Genomic DNA, 21,657 nt, shown 5'->3' with positions numbered 1-21,657 from the left:
AAATTATAGAAGCGCATTGTACAGCAAGAGCTGGCATCACGTGTATTAGCGCCCCGTCTTTGGTTTTATCTGAACATGAAGTGGCCTTCCTTAACCAGGATAACCACCTATGAATCTGTGATATGTGACGGTGCGATGTTGTGTGTAATCTTGTTGCGTTGGGTGGTTTTGTATGCTTGCGTCGGTCTACATATTTGATGCAGTTTGACAATAAAGCTCAGTTGGAAGTTGGCGCTCTGTCCTCTTGTGTCGGTCTGCTCGGTCGTTTCTTCTTCCCCGTTATGCGCTATACCTGTTCAAGCAGCTACGGGCAACGCAGAAGGTGGCGAGGCGCGGTCACACCACTCAACACTTCTAGTACACTCTACTGGTACTGGTTTTTCGCGCCAGCTTTTATTATCTATGCTTCAACCGTGTTATGACCGTGCAGCAACGTACAAAAGTTGTCGTATGCGTTTTATTGTTTTGTGTCGATTAGTAAACGTTAAAACCTTCAAATACGTATCTTTTTTTGACCAATTTGATGGCAAAGTTAGCTACAGACTACAGTTGAGAGCATGAGCAGTCCATTTTGCCGGTTTTGTCTGCTTTTTCACTTGTTACATTTGTTTGGCGACAAACCGTAAAAAGTGCCTCTAAGATTGTTATGTATTAGAAAAACTTATTTTAAAAAATGTATAATGTGAATAACGAAATAAACGTTATAGTGTCCATTATATTAAAAAAAACGAGGCAATAAAAGTCTTTTATTGTTGACATTTGTTGAGTACGAAACTACTACAAAACTAAAATAATAATTGGTTAATTAAAAACTTCGTTGGCCTTCTTTAAAAGTTAGCTGGCAAAGATCTATCTTCTGTAATTGCTTAGTGCTGCATCAATTCACTAAACGAGTCACGTGTCGTATTCGGTGCCATCGGTCGCGCTCACGGTGGTCGCGCTCGAATTGAACCACTGACTAAACATTTGGCCAACTTAGCGTTCTTGGAGCTTAGACGCGAGGAATAACGCGCTCAAGTTTCAATTTTTTATAGTAGACACCGCATCTGTTCATTGCTGCAACGTTCTTTCGCTCACGAGCAAGCGACCACGCCGAAGCGGTAGGTAAACCATTCTCTTGTCCTAAACGGTACGCGCCTGTGGATGGTTTTAAATGCGAGAGCGATACGCAGACAAGAAAGACGCGGACTGGCGCTTGTCTGTCCTGTCTACGTATCGCGCTCGTATTTAAAACCATTATGAATCACCAACTCGCCCAATCAACCATTTTGACAACTGCGAAAGACAGACGCAACACACGCGCTAAACCGCGGAGTGTCACTTACACTTACAGTTTCTGCCACCTCTATTTGAATGAGCGCTAGCTTTCTTTGCAAGACTTAAATGCAGCTCGTGTTCCTTACTTGTGTATTGAGTGTGTTGTTGCTTCTATAATGCCTTTTGCTCCTAGACACAGTTGATATGGGCTGCTGTTGTGGCTCGCAGTTTGGGCAAGTTGGTCGGGAGGACGAAAAAGGAAGAAGCAACGGGACAGACGCCGCCCGTTGTCTCTACAGACGCCGTGCCGTTGTCTCTTCGTTCTCGTGTAGTTGCGAATTTTTCAAGATGGGTGCCGTCACAGATTTTGACAGCGTCTACTAGAGCCTACACATGGTTTCTAATCGGTACTAATCAAGTATGTTATGCACTTAAGGGACAAGAGACTTAACGTAAAAATTTCAAGAAATTTTGTTGAGCAAATGTAGTCGAAGTGAGAAAAAAAATCCCCTTTGAAATCCTTTGTCACACTGTTGTTTATATGCAGAGATTTCAGCGCAAAATTTTAAAATGGAACACCGAATTTCATTTGCTTTTATTTAGCAAACCCATGATTGAGAAATTAAACACAGCAGTGTTGTCAGAGAATAATTTATCCAAGTAAATTGACTCAGCGTTTCAATTTAGTGTCCCTCTGAGGGCATTGTTATGAAAAAGAAAAAAAAAATAGGGGAAGAACACAGGGATGGAATATATAGCATGCACACATCAGTTCCACCAGCATCAGTCTCTCATGTCTGACTGGTTTATGCTTTAGCGCCATGTACAGGCGTGAGCGTAAGTGTGCAGACCACGGGATCGCGACGAAACGCCTGCTGCAGTGTGCATGCGCGTTTCCGTCGCGACCAACGAGCTAGTAGCCAAAACGACACCTGGGTGTCGCTGTCTTCGCTTCGTCGAATTCGTGCAGCTTTTTTTTTAACGTTGAGGCTGCGACAGTGCCAGTTCGAGAACCGGGATCGCAGAGTTATTTATGCCGTTTGATTCATAACTAAGCGCAGCCAGCCTCGCAAAACCTGATGAAGGAAGAGCACACAAAATTAAATTTTGTCTGCTCAGCTTGCCTTTGTCGCCTTAGGCCAAGTCAAACCTAAATGAGCTTAGTTAAATGAATGTAAGTGTAGCTGGATCTAATTCAACCTAGTCGAGTCGATATCACCTGATAAATTCGGGCGTAAGTAAGCTTAAGCCCAGTCCAGGTTGCTGTTTTTATGTTAAGTGTAGTAAAGTTTCGATGCGTCCAGATGGATTGAGAAAAGTACATCTACAGCCAAATTTAATTATGCATAGTTGATCATAGTATCATTTCATTTAGCCGAGCAAAATTAGCCCGAATAAGGTAAACCTTATCACGCCCAATTAATCTAAGTCGACTTCCCCATCAGCCTAGAGGCGCGAAACCCTGGAATATACTAATTAGTTCTTCCTGACACCATACCAATCAAGCTAATTTATGTCGTGTCAAGGCACATACTAGTTATGGTTGATTATTTAGTCTGATATCCAGCCACACACAAAACATACCGAAGTTTCATGTTGTATAATTAGACTAATTATATATAAGTAAGCTGATGATGCAGTGCCAAGGTAAGCATAGAAAAATTTGACTAAGTGTGGTTGATCATGCCACTGTCAGACAAGTCTGATTATAATTAGATGTAATTAAACAAGTTCTAATAAAACAATTCAAGTAATTGAAGCTGCATTTTTATAAGCTCAGAGAATCCAGGTCGAGGAAGATACTAATTATTAATCACCGAGTCTAGTCTCATTAAGCTAAATAAAAATCTTATCAGCCTTAAAAGCCTTAAATCTTATTTTAATTATGTCTTGTTACTTATTGCACTGGTTTCATCATAACTAAGCTCATTTAAGTTCAACTTGGCCTAATGCAACAAAGGCAAGCCGAGCTGAGAAAACCTAATTTGTGTGCTTGGTAAGCTTCATCAGGTTATGGGAAACTAGCTACGCTTAGTTATGCTAATAAACTGCTATAAATCGCGATGCATGTCCAGTAATAGAACCGGTGCCATTGCAGCCACTATGTAATATAAAAAGAAGAAACAGCACAAATTTGATGGAGCAAAAACAGCGACACCAAGTTGTCATTTTGGCTACGAGCGCGCTGAAAAAAGCGACATGAGAGGTCAACTGATACGACGGGAGGGACACGCATGCGCACCACAGCAGGCGTCTCGTCGCCAGATATCGCATCAATGCCTTCAGCCACGCAATTCGGTGGTATGCTCATATATGCTCACGCTTGTACCAAGTGATTCAGACTTGGACGTTATTGCAAGCATCGGTTCCTTCTTGACCACTAGTAAAGGTAAAGAAGGAACTGAGAGACATTACTGCCAACGGTTGACTTCCAAACCGACCACATGTGCTGAAACTGTTTCAGTGAGACCATTCCAAGCAACGATGGACGTTCTGCCAAATGAGGTTCTGCTGCCCATCTTGGCATTAGTGGATGGCGCGAGCCTCGTAAGGTGCAAACGCGTGTGCAAGCGGTGGCTGGCACTGGTGGAGGCGATACTGCAACACCGCCATGTCATTTGGAAGATGATATGCCAGTCCGAAATCGACCGTGACATGCTGCTTGAACTGCTCGGCAATTCATATCCAGAGTAAGGCTTACTGCATGAAATGTACTCTGGTTTCTGCTTCACTCTTTCGTTACCTCGCCTATTCAAATCAATCACCGGTGATCGATGCTTTGGATTGTCAATTTTGGCATGTTAATTTGTTTCTTGTGCACCCAGCACTTTCTAGTAGTTAGTTTAGCCACTCAACTTTCGGAATCAATTCGAATCTGCCCGTTTTGGCAACATGGTGTTTTGACAGACCTTTGCGTGGACCAATGTGCGCATGTTGTTGGGAAAATATGCCTGGCTGTGGTTATGCTACAGTACCATCAGAAGTTCTGAGTTGTAATTATTGCCAGAAATTTATGCCAGCTAGTCAAAAGAAAGGTGTTACCAGGAGTCGGGGATAACTTATTCTACAAAAATATATTTCCGAAGGTCCGCCGCATGTGTGAAGTGTGGAGGTGACCTTCTCTACCAGTTTCTTGCAGCTTTGGGTTCACTTGTATCATTATATCAGACACAGGGCCGCATCTAGTGTCACTAGTTGCTGCTATGACTATGTCGTCACGCTTACGTGGGTCCACACCTGCGCTGCAAAAAACACGCTACGCTCGAAACTGTTTTGCAACCTCAGTTAAATTGAGTGAGGACCAGCTTACAGTCCAAGGATGACAGCATCTCAGCTTCAAGTTTTATGGTGATGGTCTTTTGAATCAGCCTAAGACATCCACTGTCGTTCATGTGCTTGTTTTGTTTACGGCCTCGTGTTGTCTCCTCCGCTGCAAGTACGTAGCTGCTCACCTTTGGGCACAATCCTATACCTATTCTGCTTACATGCGAGTTCCACACATGCTGTGGCGTGGTGTGCTGGCGCCGGCTGCAGAGCTTCTTTTAGCGACAAAAAGGCCACTATCCTGGCCCCGACTACGGAACTGCACGCATTGCTTTAAATCTGCGTGCAATATTTTTTCTTTTATCTAATATGGTGTACAATGTGCAAAACTGCAAAGAAATATGCTATGACTTATACATTGGAATGCCAACCTATGCTAAGTGAGGAGGCTCATGGAAAGAGGTGATTTTAGACGAAATAGCAAAGTTCACTGGACATCTGATTTATGAAGGGATTGCAAGCATCCATCTATATTGAAACATCTGCAGGCTTTTATTGCAAAAAATATATATATATATATATATATATATATATCGAGACAAGTTTATGAGTTCACAAAAAACCAATCAACGGTTCACTGCATGGTACGAGCAATGAAGTGGCACCTTGGTTCCGGTTTTCCTTGTCTGTGTAAATAGAAAAATTTTGTACACCATTTATTATTTTTCATATTGTTCTTGGCTAATTTCTCCTCAATATGTATATTCTGAATTTTCTTGGTTTTAAGTATTTCTGCTTATACTATAGTGTTTTTTATTGCTGGCAACCAAAATTACACTTTTACATTTTTATTCCTTCCAAAATATTTCTATTGCTCTAAAAGATATTTCTTTTTTTGGAAAGAGCACTTCATTGTGCATAATTTGGTATGCTGAAATGCATGCTAGAGTACTTTTTGAATTGGCATATGAAAAACTGTCATCTTAGAGCTGTAACGAAAGAGTTAAATATATATGCAGAATTGCTTGCAGATGCAGTTAGGCTGGGGTGAGTTTGTGTGTTGCAGGGGCAAAGCCAAAAATTTTTTTTAAGGAAGTGGGCAGTCTGACACCCCTTTGCATGTTTGTGCATGTTTGTGTATGCATGCATAAATACATGCATACAAAATATAAAAATTCTGAGAGAGGGTGATGTAGCCCCTCCAAATCAACACCTTGCTATACCAGTGGTGTACAGATTGTTAATGGTACTATGATTTGTAAAGAGAGTCAGTATCCCACTAGCTAATAAAATTTTTGTTAGACACATGTACAGCAGTTATGATATTCTTTGTATATGTGTGCCCAAGTAAAGACAGATGTACCTCTGTAACAGCGTGTTACTCTCAAAACTATTGGCCGCAAGAGCCTCCACTGGGGAGGCCGACGGTGCAATCGTTTCGACATCACAAATAGGATGCTCCTGCTCGCCCTGCTGCGAAAGGCGATGTTCTGCTGGAATTGCAGTGCGCAGCACTCGTTTCTGTGTGAAGCTTAATATGGCCAGCTGGAGATGGTATCGCTTTATAAGCAGTGCTAGGTGCCAATTATTATATCATGTGCGGGGATTTACATCCCAATACTATAGGTGATTGAGGGACGTGCTGTAGAGGAGGCCTCCTAAAATAAATTTGGGCCATCTGGTTTACTTTAACGTGCACTGGCATAGTGCAGTACATGGACCTTCAACATTTCAGCTTTATCTAAATGCAACCACCGCGGCCAGGATCGAACTCGCGAAGTTCAGTCAGCAGCCGAGTACCTTAACTGCTACACCACTGCAGTAGACTGCATGCAAGAAGCTTCAGTTTGTTGGCGTACTGTTCGGCATATCAGCGCCACATGTATGCGACAGATCTTGTTGTACATTTTTATTATTGCCTCATAGGTGAAGAAATGAGCCACGCGTTCCCATTTTCGCTGGTAAAGCTGAAAAGGGGAAAAGACGCCAACGTTAACACGTAGGTCCGCAAAAAACACTCTCATTTCACACATACTTGGCTGGTAAAGCAGAGGGTTTGCAGAAAGCACTGTTGTGACACAGATTTTGTGTTGATGAATAGGGGTAAGAAGTTGTAGCCTGTTTACTAGCCTTTGAATCATAATCGTAAATGAAATCGATATGGCGCCGGCTCTGAGCATATTTTTCCTTTTTTTATGTTCGTACAAGTGTGATGGAAGCCACACAAAAAAGAGTGACAACAGGGCAGTACGTTAGCGTACATCATGACCCTTGTCCTAAGAGAATGCTCGCTTACTCGTAAAATATGCCCAAAGTAAAATAACTGGCACCACTGCTGCCTTGAAGTCACTGAACCAGCAAGCCGTGATTTCAGGGACATTATTTGTGCTTGGTGTGGCCTAGTTAACTTTTAGTTCACTCTCTATCTCGAAAGAGTGAATAGCTTCACTTTAGAAAACTTCATATTTCTACTGCTTCAGAGCAACCCGCACAAGGTCAATTCATCAGCACAGATAACATCACAATGGTGTATTGGCGATGACATCTAAACAGGCAATAAAATGACATTTCGTTCTTAATTTTCTGCTAGTGTATTCCACCTATTGGCACAAAAAGTAACAAGGGCTGATATTGGAAGAATACCTACACAATCTGTTTAAACAAAGCATTTCTGTTTAGTGAATATTTAATAGCATAGAGTTTCTATAAGTACACTAGAAGGAACTCTGGCGCTAGTTTCTATGGCAGCTGCAATGCATGGCGCTTCAGCGAGAATGGGAATGATAAGTAGTGCATGGATTTGCCTAATCTTCATACTTTTGGCTTCATTTGGCTTCTCATAGCTTGTAGCTGCTTTGTCAAGAAAAAATTGGCCGTAGTTTATCAGTTATGCTTTACCACCTTGATCTTTGAGGTTTTCCAATCCAAATCTGGTCACAAAGTTCAAAACTGTTTGTTCTTTTATTTGAAATAAAACCAGAACGCTGCAATAAACAAGGCCACAAATGCATTTGAAGCCAGCAACCACAAAGACTAGGCAAATTCATGTACCACGCATCATTCCACTTGTTGCAGGATTATCACATCGTCAGAGTTCCCTCTAGTTAATGTTAGGAAATTCTATGTTTACTAGTACAGCACGTTTGCATCACCACACTTCTTGTGTCCCTCGTCAGAATTCGTTGTATGCATTTCATGCTTGCTTACCCGAAGGTGGATGACTTGAACACCGTGCTTTGCAGGGATGAATCTGGAGCTGTGGAAATGGACTGGTTCAGCGTGTACAAGTGTTGGTACAGCACAAGGGTTGTTTCAGAGTTTCCGCATCACATTCGCAAGCTAAAATCTTTCAAAGGCCTAGTGACGTGCCTCAAGACATCGGGTGAGTGACGGGGTGTACCAGAGGAGATGGGGCACTTTGTCTTATTGAATCTCGGAGTTTTCTGCCCTTATTTAGAGGGAAAAGTGACGGTGCGAGCTGTTGGACAAATGGGAATGCTTGGATATGTGAGCTTCAAACTTGACTTGGATTTGTATCATTTACGTAGAGCCCGCACACCTCGAAGACACGTTTGGTTTTGATGTGTTCATTGCATCAAAATGGTTGATTTCTTGCTGGAGGAAGACGTAGTCGGCTACTCATTTTTATGTGCAAAGCCCCCTATGGCATGGCTTGTGCGTCCCCCGTTGTCCTGCGTAACCGCTGGTGGCACATACCCAAAAGAGTGGGTATGTGCTACAGGGGAAGGAGAGAAACGATTGTGATGAAAAGATGCGAGATGGTGGTACTTGGAGTGTTCACTAGATGGACGGATGAACGTATGCACGCACGGATGGACAAACAAGTAGGCTGACGGATGGAGGGATGGCTCAACTAGAAGTAGGCGCGTATGGATCAACTGACGCACAGCCAGACGCACGCAAGGACAGCTGGACGATCGCAGGGACAAACGCACGGATGGATAAGAAGAGGAGTTAAAACAAAATCACTCCACTTATCTGGCACAGCAACAATATGCTCAAATATGAACGAAAGAAGTATCACACCATTGACTAATTTGAGCATGGCACGCTTTAGAGTGGTGAGGTCGCCGCGGGAAACCCCAATGTGTCTGCATGTGTGTGACTGAAAAGCCACGCTTTCAAAGAAAAGAAAGTGCTCAAGGTGAAGAGGCATGTGTTGTACCCTCTTCTACCTTAAGATCGCTCCCGGTTAAGCTTCCAGTACTTTTGTCGGAAAAAGAGACTGCAATCCGAGTGTGAGGCACTTTGCTTGTACTGGATAAATTCTAAAAATTTTTACAGGGGTCAACTCATGAGGCAATAAGCCCTTTTACTTAATTTATTCTATGGCCACTTGGAAAGATATTGCAGAGCCTCTGTGAAGAATTTTAGGTGGCCAAAATATCCGCAGCCCCCTCCACTACTGCGTCGGTCATGCTCGTATAGTTGTTTCAGGACGATACACCTCAACAATTATTACTATTATTATTGTGTCTCTTGAAATCAGCATTACCTTTCTAGATGCACCCTGTTATGTGTTTTAATTCTATTGGTACCATAAAAAAAAGTTCTACCAAATTCACGGAAAAATCTTTTTGCTCGATATTTAGCTTTTCTTTTTTTAGAATAAAATGGTACTGGGATAGGTTCGATTGGTGAAACATGGAAAAGGCCCTTGCCTTGCTGTGGGCATAGGCGGACTGATGAGAATGGTTCTTTCAACTCCATTGGGGCTCCTTTGTTTCACTAATTGCGTGAAAATAACTGGAAGACAGCTTCGTCACATGGAGGTACAGCAAAACATTGCTATAAAAGGAAAGCACTCGAAAATGGCACAATGCAAGTAAGTATGGGCATTCAGCATCAATAAACATAACGAGGATGAGTTTAGTCGTCATTTGTTCCACATGGGCTCAATTGTTGTTGATGATAAGTATAGTCACAAAAGGGAGTGAAAGGGTCAAGTTTTCTGAAGGTGAAACAAATTTAACAGTATTGTGATAGGAATTATTGGAACACTCTGATTTTTTCACCATCATTGTAAATTTGATTTTCATGCACAATCCAAGTGAGATAAAAATTTATCATGCAGACAGTGTGCAAGAAATTGATGTGCTGTATGTGTGAGGGAAAGCATACGTGGTCTGTTAGAAAAGTATCCTACCTTAATTTTTTTTTCTGAGCCCCTGATGGATTTGAAACAAGCGTGCTTGCATCAGACGACCTTGAACCTTTGTGCTCACGCTTGAATATTTTCCCGCCTGCTAATAGGGTCAGTCATTGGGACTCAGTGTCTGAGTGAGGTAGTGCGCAGTGTCCTCGTCGGTTTTTCATTGCAAGGAAAACGGCGGAGTGACTGGAGTAGTGCTACTGCATCAAATTTTGCCAGAAACTGGGTGACAGCAGAGCGGAAATCATTGGGAAGATCAAGACGGCTTTTTGGTGACGACGCTGTGAGCTGCATACAGATTAAGGAGGGGTACAACCGGCCACACATCGGCCACACATCGTAGTCGGTTCTTTACAGCGAAATGTGTGATGAGATCACTACTCTGGTCTCGGGCAGCACTGCAGGTGTCCGTAACCACATCGTGCAAAATTGAATGAATGAATAAATGAATGAATAAACTTTGAAACTTTGAATGAATAAACCCATGTCCCTTCCCACTCTCCGTCAATTATGATGGCAGTGCCTCAGGTGGCCGCTCGAAGTCCTTGCACCCGGGCAGCATCTTCAGCTTGCCGGACGGCCTAAAGCTGGTCGGCCAGCTTGTTGCTTGTGAGTGCCGCCTCCCAGCAGCAGGGCAGCTGATTCCGCCGATTGGCAACAGTGGCCGCAGCCGCAGCAGAGGCCGGCCCCTGCCCTCGTGTTGTGGTGGCAGCAGCAATTGGTTTCGGTGTTCGTCCCTGCCTATCATGCGCCGCGAAGGGAGCGGCGGCAGTGACGTTAACTTTTTCAGCTCACTCCCAAAGCATGTGCCGCAGTGTGGCCCTTTCCCTGCATGCTTTACACGCGTCCGTCGGGTATAGGTGAGAATAACACAGGCGTAGGATCATCGGGCTGGGGTAAATATTTGTCCGTAATAACCTCAGAGTTATGGCCTGTCTTTTGTCCATTTCGTTGTGTCGTTGTGGGTATTTGCATCTGTTTAGTCTGTAATGTTGTGTAGTGTCATTGAATGTGTTCAGGCGATCACCCCACGACCATTCCAGTTGTTGTTCTTGTGTGGATAGTGCTGTCACCCCGCTCTCGGAGGTGAAGGAGGCGACTGAATCGGCCGCGGCTCGGTGAGTGAGATTAGCAAATGAAACCTAGTACCAATGACACAGTGGGGCTTGATCCGCTGGGTGCCAGCCCAGTATTCCACCTTTGAGCCCTGCTGGTGCTTGGGGCTTGTTGGCAAACTTGCCTTAGGGAGGATTGATGTCGGGAAAGCAATCTCGTTAATACGACTTATAAAGCATTTTAAAACAACAAAAGAACAAGCAGTCGTCGCACAATCGAATAGCGTAATGAGTGAGTTGTCCAATGCTCCTACCCATTACAGAAGCTTGTTATTGTTCACCTATTAACTGTGGCGCATACCCACTGCAGCCATAATTCCTCATCGTTGTCAGCTGCTGCATGAACAATTCGCACAAAATTTCTTGCAAATGTTCAACGGATACCACGCTCCTCAGAAGAATGACGAAAATGAGCATAGCGAATGCCGGCCTTCTACCCAAAACACTTTATTATTAATGTCGTAGTGGGTATCAAGCAAGTGTGAATGTAATATTTACCCAATGAGCATTTAGAAAAGGCTCTGAAAGGCTGCTTTTCTAGCTTTCGCTGTGACTGTGCTGTGCCTTCCACGCAGGCCTGGCATTTTTCTAATTTCGCGCGATGTGGTTACGAACACCGGCGGCGGCTGCGGCGGACAACTACTGCACTGCGCGAGACCGCAGTTGTGATCTCATAACAGCTTTCGCTGTAAAAGTACAACAAGTGGCATTGACTACTTGCCAGGCTCTGACAAGTAACATGCGGAAACCAAGCTACGGTTGTTTGAGGTGTGTGATTGTAGCTGTTTGTGTGAGCATATATGGAGTTAATGAATTTTAAAAGGGTGTCAAAGGGACTGTCTGCCTTTGGGGAAAATTTTTTTGATTGTGGTCTAAATAAAAAGATCGTTCATCACATTGGCAGAAATGGGCATGCTTTTGTCTTATAAAAAAGAAATTATAATTTGAACTTTGATGTTAAAAATCGACAAAAAATGACCACTAGCATCACCCAAAAAGTGATGTGGTCAATCTACTGGTAGCACAAGAAATCTCGGCAGGTAGATTCTTTGTGCTTAAATACAAACATGTGTAACTTGAAATTGTATTTTATGCCTTTGAGGCAGCTTTATGTTGCGCCAGAGAGTAAATTTTGCTTTTCTTTTCTCGCGCGTTCGAAGAGGCACTTGGTGGTTCTACCGGCAGTCTGTTGGCTTGCCTGCATGCCTGCCTGCCAACAGCGGAAAAACAAAAAACATGAGCACTCCGTCTATCACCATTCATAAGAACAACAAAAAATGTGTGCATGCCTTCAACGGCCACTATGGTCATTATTTTAATAATAAACAAAACTTGATGAACCCTGCAAAAATTGCACACGGTTTCAGTTTTCGACTTTCACTAGCAAAACAGTTGTCATCGCCTCACCGACTAATGTTGTGGGCATTCGTTGCACCGATGGAAGGAGACCGAATGCATATAGAAAAATTCTCTTGAAAAAATTTTCTTCACACTGTTCAGATAAGCCACTTTTATTGCAATGCAAAACAGAAAAGCAGTGAAGGATGGTAGACAGTTCCTTTAATGAGCTTGCAGTGGGTTGTAGCATATTGCAGTGATGTATAAAATAGCTCTGTTTGAATAAATATGTAGTTGAACATCAGCTTGTATCCCTTACTCTGTGGCAGAGGTGGCAAAAATTTCTTGCCAAGACTGATTGATTAAATGCAATTTCAAAATTTTGTTTTTATCTTGTGTACTGTACGTTGTTTATCAGGCTCATGAACAGTCAGATGAAGGAAAGCTGTAATTGTTATCTTTGTGATCTTTTTCAGGGGAAGTAATTGTGACAGGCCACACGTCTGGATGCATAGTCATTTGGAATGCTCGGGATGGCTGGCCAATAAATTTTATTGAAACGCGTGCAAATTCAATCTGTGATCTCGCCTTTTTCAATCTTCGTGGCCCTGGTAAGGTGCTTTCGCTTTGGTTGTACCAATCGAAATGTGTGCTTTAATTTATGGCTTAGTGATAAAGTATGCAGTGAGGCAGTATGCACTTTTGGTGTAGCCTTAGTGTGATTATTAAAGATAGCATTATACGGTCATTGCTGGGTGGTTACAATATGTACTCTATGGCCTAAAGGTATGCTATATTGTGCTTTAGACAGTAGAGACGGCAAGAAAATCAACTGCCACAATTATAATTTTCAATTTTTGTTTGTTGCGCTTCTAACGAGCTGTAGGTATAACCTTAAAAGACAAGAGGAAAGTAGAGTGGGTCAAGGAACAGATGGGTGCCAAAAATAAATAGTTGAAATTAAGAAGAAGAAATGAACATGGCCCCGGCACGGAGCGTGTAGGCAGGATAATAGCTAGTCATTAAGGGTAACTGACTGGATTCCCAGAAAAGGCAAATGTGCGAGGTAGAGACAGAAAGTTAAGTGTGTAATGAGATGGGCAATGAGATATAAATTTGCAGATATAGCATGGCAGCAGAAAGCACAGGACTGGGTTGATTGGCAGAACATGGGAGAGGCTTTTGCCCTGCTATGGGCGTAGTCAGGCTGATTATGATGATGATGATGATGATGATGTAACAAGTTTACCAAAAACTTGCAAGGTGTTGGAAAGGATTATAAAGGGAAACTGATTTCCCTGTGGCTTAGGCTACAAATGGGTAGTTGTCAATTTCCCTTTACTGGAAGAAGTGGATACCTCAAATTTTTCTTAAACGATTATCATTATCACTAATATTGCGCAGAAGAAGCGCAGAATCGTACTGAGCATCATTCGTTGGGAACTGCATAACAAAGGGGTGGTTTACAGCTGCCCACTCATTACAGATGGCTCAGGCGTAATTCCCCTGCATCGTCAGCTAAAACATCAAAGGCACACAAAGGCAAAAGATAGCTTATGGCAGAGTGAAAGCTCGATGTATGACAATGTCTAAAATGGCAATATTATCAACAGCAGTGCCTTACTTACCAAGAAATTAAGTTACATGTATCGCACGATGTCGTCATAAGTGGGACATTTGCAAAATGATCCCGAAGACATGAGAGTGTCTGACACAGTTAATTGCTAGTAATCAAACTAGCTGCAATAAAAAAAAAGAACTTTCCGTGCATGAAGGGACATGTTAAAATGCTGCTTGCCTGCTTCTGTTTGATTTGTAGAAAATAGATCCTCCTGGTGTTGCTGCGGGGAACAGCATTTCAAAAGTTCAGTTTTGGCTAGTTAGACTGCATAGGCAGTGCCGTGTAGTGGGGCCCTGTTGAACAAAGCAAGCAGAATCATGGCCCCTGAGATTGCAGAGAATTGTTCAGCGACCGTTGTTACCACTGTGGCTCCCGCTACTTTCACTCTGCTGGTACTGGTGTAAGCGGCCATTTTGTAAATGTTGGGCACAGTAACAGGGGCATCTGAAAGACCGGTTTCAAGTGCAGGTGATTTGAAGTGTGCCAACACGATGCAGACCATTGAAACATCATTTTATTTCAAAATAAGCACTTCCTTGCCACAAAACTAGCACTATGAAATTTCTGGGTTGCTATTTTTGACAATTAACATCAATGTAATATTTGTCTTCAGTGTGCCTTTAATGCAGTGTGCAGCTGCACATCGCAAATTTTATCTGAATGATCGGTAGTTGGTACTTAATACCTCGAGGGGAACTGCAGTGTTATGGGGCTTCGCGAGTGCACTTTCAGTGCCCCGCCGTGGTGGTCTAGTGGCTAAGGCACTCGGCTGCTGACCCGCAGGTCGCGGGTTCGAATCCCGGCTGCGGCGGCTGCATTTCCGATGGAGGCGGAAATGTTGTAGGCCCGTGTGCTCAGATTTGGGTGCACGTTAAAGAACCCCAGGTGGTCAAAATTTCCGGAGCCCTCCACTACGGCGTCTCTCATAATCATATGGTGGTTTTGGGACGTTAAACCCCACATATCAATCAATCGAGTGCACTTTCAGTAAGGGTCCTCAAAGGGTTTACAGCTTATGCTGCAGCCCTGAGGAACCATTCTTGGTGTGTCCACCTTGTGAACTGTCCACTTAGGCCGCCGCCGATTGGCTAGAGCTCGGCGAGCAGCACACCTTGTTCCTGGTTCTATATCCGCAACGTCGTTTCGACATCTCAAGCCTTTCACAACTCGTCACAAATGAGAGGGACTGAATGCACTTCACTGCATAGAATGCATCCCCCAGAGGCTTTTGGATACACATCTCGGAGGCCATGTGTGAACTCTGATCATGTTTGTCTTTGAAATAGGTTTGAGGCATCTGGAATTCGGTACCCATTTCTTGAATCGTCTCAAACATCTGAACACTGAAGTTGAGACTCTTCAGGGTTGTAGAAGAGTCCTGTTACTGTAAATTTTGTTCTTTTTTGTTTAGTGTGCTGGCACGTTCAGATGGGGTCAAGAGCAGGATGACATCAGAGCTTGCCGCATTTTCGAGTAACTTAATCTGCTCCGTAGAAGTCAACACGTCTACAAGGGTATGGACACATCAAGAGTAGCTCCTCAGCTGTGCATTCCGCTCAGGTCTGGCCTTTGTTTTTGAGTGCTAGTATAAGTATGCTTTGTATCGCAAAAAATAATTTTTTGGCTGTGTACAAAATGTTCTTCTGGCTGTTCTGTGAACAAAACAGTTTGAATTAAGTTGTCATATTTTGATCAGTCAAATTGACAGTATAACTGATGGCTAGTTTTATTAAAATATATCTGAGATATGGTCTGTTGAAAGCAAATCCCACTTGCAGCTACACTGTCACCAGGGCAGTTCTGCTACAAGCGTGGTCACGTTATTTGTGCATCAAATAACTCGCGCCTGGATGCCTACAGCCTGGAAGATACAAGCACCAGCTGTGCCAATCCGTTTCAAACTTCTTACCCAGTTGTGTCCGTGAAGTGAGTGATTTCTTCATATACATGATAAGTTGCCTCTTGGTAAAGTAGAACTTCAATGCTGTAACGATTGTAACTGGTCATAATGAAGGTGCAAAGGGTGCAGGTGATTGTGTCCACATTAGTTCACCGTATGACATCCCTTCTGAACTGAGCTTCTTTAGAAATGCTGCTGCTCTAAACTAAATTCTAGAATGTTCTTATTTTTCTATTGAACATTGGATATGCAAAAGAAATCACTAGGCTTGTGCAAAACACACAGCACAGTCATAACAAAAGCCGGAAGCGCCTCCTCTGCAGAGCTCATTGTTGACCCTCTTGGAGCAATCAATACAACTACACGTGCAAAAGGCCTACTATGCCATAAACCACCATAAGTTTCTTTAAGTAGGGAAGCATCCACTATTTGATTACTCGTTATTCTGCAGATAAGCAAGGATTGCTGTGTTGCTAGGCGTAAATGTAAGGCATTATGTGGACTTCTGTTTGTGCTGTGGCTGGTGGTGATGAATTATTGCCGAGTTTTTTATAATGGGATGGAAGCGTCAAACCACACACCCGTTGCGTTATTCGCATTGTCTGATGCCTGGTGGTTATTTAACTCTTCTACGGTACCATGTTAAATATGTTAACACATTTTCTTGTCTGACAAGACACCTGTGCAATAAGGTGTTTTTACGAAGGAGTTTGAAGCACCAGCGAGGCTCTCTGGTAGAATGCTGTTCTGCCACGCAGGATGTACGGGTTTAAATCCCATTCCTACCTAGAAATTTTTCTTATTGCGTTATTATTTCTCACAATACATTTATTACGGACTAGCGTTGGTTGCGGCATCAAAAATGACTCTTCGTATCTCGAAACACTTTTTGCTGTATTATATTAGGGCCTCGGACATCGCTGTCAACAGAGCCGTTACACAGAGGGGCTGCTTACCAATGGCCAGGTGCAAAATAAATAAATGCAAAGAATGGGAGGGAGCAAAAAATAACAGTGATGACCAGTGGGACCTGTCGCTCAGGTCGACTCCATCATGGAATTTCCTAAAATCGGAGAGGGCCTGGCTCTGTGATCCTTTAGCGACAATGGGAATGAAGGGTAGTACTCGCATTTGCCTAGTCCGGTTGCTTGCAGGCTTTGAACGCAGTTCTGGCTTCATTTATTGCTGCTCCCATAGACACTAGTGCCCAAGTTCCCTCTAGTGTATTTATGGGACACTCTATGGACTTCTTTGCTTGATATTGAAAAGCGAGGTTGAGGACACAGAACCTCGCCAGCTGTTATTCGCAACTTCCGGGTACCGTGGCGCTGCTGTGCGGTGGTGGCCGGAAGCTATGTTGAGATGATCGAAGTGTTGGACCTGCTTCAAAGAGCAGTTGTTGCTGCTTGTTTCCCGTGTTTGTGGTCGTTTTGCAACTTTGTGAACGGCCTCTATATTACCGGAGCCCTTTGAATTTCTCAAGTTAAAGGAAAAGTAGAAAGAAAAAAAATCAACTGATTTCAGTCGACAAAAGCCGACTGATTGCGAGTCTCTATGGTCACAGCCTACATACACCCTAAGGAAATGTAAAACCTCGCATTCAAATTAGCGCCCCCAAAAAGCAGTGAGTGGTTGAGAAGGTTAAAATTAACAAGCAAATGAAGCCCGTGAATGTATGCAGCACCCATTTTGTGTATGGATACAGCAACTTCCTGGTGAGCAGTTTTCGCGCTTAGGTCGTTTGCTTGACACGGTCGCTAGGCAAACAGTACCTGAACCAAATTAGGAATGTGTTCCGCCTCCAGAATAGAATGAAAGGACCGGTTTCAAAACGTTCATCACGTCATTACACATCTGAGGAGTCTACGAAGTGCCTACATGACCTTCACATCTACAGCAATTTTAGATCGATCTTACTTGCTGATGGCGCTTTTTTTTGTCGTTTCTGCCCCGTATTATGCCATCTTTTGTACTTCTCAAATACCGAAACATATAATAGTAACGGGAACGATCCCTCTGAAACGTGAAAATTGTATATATTACCACTGGTTTCGTTCGTGCTGCTTGCCGAATTCATTCTCTTGATATTCTGTTTTTGTTATTTTAGTCAAGAAATCACCCTAAAATGATCTTACCGGTAACATGATATGGTGCTTGTGCTGCTTCAAAATTGAAAAACAACTACTTTTTTACGTCAGCTTACTCTGCCTTGCGCTTTTAGGTGAGCTGAACTAGCTTTGCGCAGAATACAATGCAAGAAAAACTGTAAGACGAAGCTCGTCTCCAAAAATGTTTTTGACATTACTGAGAAATTTGTAGTGAGACTCCCATTATTTCCTACATGACACCAGTCGTTGCGCGCGATTATGCCCAACGCCTGGGGAAGAGCGTATGTTTGTGCCTTATTTGCAATTTCATGCATATTTATTTACCCAATGTGCTACCCAGCATTTATTCACTTAATATATTGTGTTAGTGCTCCCCTACTTTCTCAAAAACATAAACCAAATAAATGGCCACTGATGCACGAAAAAATGCAATCTCGCCAAAAGTGTACTTTCTGGTACTGCCTCTTTCGGTGCGATCATCTCAACGACAGCCATGTTGGATGTAGAGTCGCACCACCTATAGGTCGTGAAAGTTGTGAATAGATGCTCATGCTTGATTGACGATGATAGTCAGTAAGAGGGGCCGACATTCTTGGAAATTCTTTTCTGGTTTAACTTTTTCCTATTTCGCATAATAGCGGTTACAGGCGGCAGCAGATAGCTCCCGCACAGCCACTGCCGTTGTAATCAGAAAACAGCGTCCTCTGTAAATCTCTCAGGCCCTCATCTAAGACGACTAGAAGGCAAAAAGCCATCGTCTTCTCAATCGATTGCATTGATTCTGTCCTGCTACGCACCAAAAGCTCCCTGCACGTAACGTGGTTTTGCCTCCATGATCGGCCCACCATTGACCTAGCTACAACGTCATGTGATTGTCATCGTGTGACATTACATCACATGACTTTACAATTTCGGTGATCTTTGATGTCACGATGACGTCATCGCATGATGGTTATTTTTTGCATCACTTGGGTTGCCACTGCTGATAAGAGATTACAATGTCAGACAACGGTCAATTTTTGTGAATGACAAGGCATCTAAGGTTTCTGCCTTAAAAAAACATGTTTATTTCAGAATTACTTTGCTGTAATGATGATAACTACAGGTAAAGTTTAAAGTGACCACTAAAAAAAACTTGGCAATGCCATGGATAGAATTTCGTTGCTGTACTACCTTAATTGCTTCTTTCCTAAAAGTTGATGGTAGCTGGGAGGGTAGCTAACACACACACACACGTGCACGCACGCATGCACGCGCGCATGCACGCGCGCGCGCACACACACGCACACATGCACACACACATGCACACACACATGCACACACACATGCACACACACACATGCACACACACACATGCACACACACACATGCACACACACGCACACACACACACGTGCGCGCACACACACACACACACACACACACACACACACACACACACACACACACACACACACACACACACACACACACACACACACACACACACACACACACACACACAGAGAGAGAGAGAGAGAGCAGAAAGCAATACGTGTAGGTACAGTCTACAAGAAAACTTGCAGTCGACAAAATGGTACTAGGAATTTTCTCGGGGTGTGTACAGGTCCTTGAAATCCTTGAAAAGGCTTGAACTTGAAAAATGTGTTTTAAAAGCCCTTGAAAGTCCTGGGCTTTTTCCCCGACCTTGAAAATCCTTGAATTTCCTTAGCAGTGCTCACTCATATTGACATTGTGACCTCACTAATGTGGTAGACTGGTGAGCCGACATGACAAGCTCCCCATTTCAAAAGCAGTAATGCGGTGCAAGCCCACATGGTTCCTTTTTACAGAGCTGCACCGAAAAAAAAGTCAGTTTTGCAATGAAGGCAATGCATTCAATGCAATAGCATGAAATTAGAACGTCACACAAAGAATACAAGCAAATCGATACTTCCAGTGGGCATGCCACTCAATAATGAAACAAAAAAAAAAAAACTCGTGAAAAGAACACAAACAATGAGCAACTGTGAGCTCGACAGTTGTAGCACGCTGCTTAAGCGCAAAGAATAACGCTTGTGATATCGAAATGTCCTTGCAGCAGTTGCACAGAACACCAGGACCATATCTATGCCAGGTAACTACTCAAACGCTCAGTTTAAGCAGCATGGGCGCATTACAAAGGATTGAAGTTCAGTGCCTGCTGAAAAGGAGCGCCGAGTGTACCGGCCAAGCTTGTCACTCGGCAACATTCATGCTATATGTTGGCAACGTCGCTGCCACCAGGTCTGAAACGGCCAGACCAACCTACCACGAAGGCAAAGCATACCTGCCAAGTCTCCCGGATTGGCCGGGAGACTCCCGGATTTTCACCGTTTTTTCCAGTTGTACGGTTGTCATGAAAATCTCCCGGAAATCAATTTCTGTGCATGATCTGGCCGCATTGACAAAAAAAGCAGCTCAATCCGCTCCAGGCTTTTCGAACCTATATATAGCCAATTTTATTATACATGAGTTTAAGAGGCGTTCATGTAAACATACAGTATAATCAGTGATGCAAAACCGCGGCAAATACAAATTCTTGAAGTTCCCCAGCCAAATTTTACTATGTACATTAGGCCTCGATTCGAATGTTCCGAACACATTTCCCAATTGTACATTAGGCCTGAATTCAAATGTTCCGAACACATTTCCTAATCGCGACGAGTGATACGAACTTTAGTACGAAAACCGTCAAACGAAGGCCGAGAGCAGCGTACTCGAAGCTTCGAAAGTGCGCATGCAACCGGCCCACGCACTGTCTTCTACAGTGCGTGTGATTGTCGTTGCCACAACCTTTGTAGACGAAACCGTGGTCGTTCTTGACACGATCATGTATGGCGACGATGTAACTGACAGAACCCCGAAAGTGTGCGCTGAACCAGTCAAAGCAACGCTGCTTTCCGCAAACTCTGCAGACAAAACTGCGGCAGATGCTATTGTAGATGGCATAAAATGACTTAGTTTTGGAGACGCGTGCGCAGCCAAACGCATAGCGATTGTAAAATGAACGCAACCGCCGCGCACAAAACCGTAGTCGCGGCGACCCGATAGTGATCTACGAGCCTCGAGAGCACGCAGCAGTAGGTTAAAGGCATTAAATACGTAAAAAAACAAAAAAACGTTAGTTTCGCCGCATGGGCGAAGCAATAAATGCGACAGGAACTTGGAATGTAACGCTGAGAACGGCAAGCAGATCGAAACGTGCAGCGCGCTGCTCACACACAAATGACGCACGAAAACGACACACGCAGGACGAGAGCGAACCAATGTTTACCGCTCGACACGTAATGTGCAGTGTAAACCAAAACGATGCACGATACGTAATCACAGGTACAGGTGAGTACAAGCTAACAAGTGCCCCAGTTGTTATACATCGCTGTGTATGAAAAACGCGCTGTTTTCGCAAAAGGGGCTTGCGCAGAGACCAAAGTGACCTTTGTGGGCCCGGCAACTAACATTTTCATTTCAGTGAAAGAAGGCACACGATTCTCCCACCACAGGATAAGCGCTCGCGCACAGGCATCTACCCCCCCCCCTCCATAGGGCAAAGTACACGTGAGAGATAAGCACACATCCGTGCCGAATGCGGGTGGCTTATTTTTCTTTGAGTGTTCATATATATAGATACGTATACATATATGTTGAAAGACTGCGGTGATGGTGACTGCAAAAGAAAAAAAAAACAGCCTGGACTGTCTATATAAAATAAAAAAAGGGCCAGACGCGTTTTGGCGTTCCTGTCAAAAGTCTAGTAGTGAGCAAAACGTTGACCTGCGCTTTTGCGGCAGCCAGCTGCGCCATCCAGTCCCTTCACGTGTGTCCCAGAAAGACACACGCGAGTTGTTTTGACTGAAATAGAT

At 43.6% G+C, this 21,657-nt stretch overlaps 1 protein-coding gene across 5 annotated transcripts in view; it reads left to right on the top strand.

The window, feature by feature from the left end:
* The first annotated feature begins 791 nt into the window (after positions 1-791).
* Positions 792-21,657, top strand: part of LOC119163949 (uncharacterized) — a 47,169-nt gene continuing 26,303 nt past the window's right edge. Inside the window, exons 1-5 of one of the 5 annotated variants that reach the window (XM_075870771.1) lie at positions 796-1,100; positions 3,722-3,947; positions 7,764-7,903; positions 12,624-12,758; positions 15,547-15,694. In XM_075870771.1, the coding sequence (XP_075726886.1) occupies positions 3,742-3,947; positions 7,764-7,903; positions 12,624-12,758; positions 15,547-15,694 (629 nt within the window). In that variant the 5' untranslated portion in view covers positions 796-1,100; positions 3,722-3,741. Of the gene's footprint in view, positions 1,101-3,721; positions 3,948-7,763; positions 7,904-12,623; positions 12,759-15,546; positions 15,695-21,657 lie in introns of all 5 variants that reach the window. The other 4 variants (XR_012885438.1, XM_037416035.2, XM_075870772.1 and 1 more) reach the window with 4 other exon arrangements.

This window comes from Rhipicephalus microplus, chromosome 8 (assembly GCF_043290135.1).
Source record: "Rhipicephalus microplus isolate Deutch F79 chromosome 8, USDA_Rmic, whole genome shotgun sequence".
In the NCBI taxonomy this organism is placed as follows: domain Eukaryota; kingdom Metazoa; phylum Arthropoda; class Arachnida; order Ixodida; family Ixodidae; genus Rhipicephalus; species Rhipicephalus microplus.
This window is presented reverse-complemented; position numbering and strand designations above follow the sequence as displayed.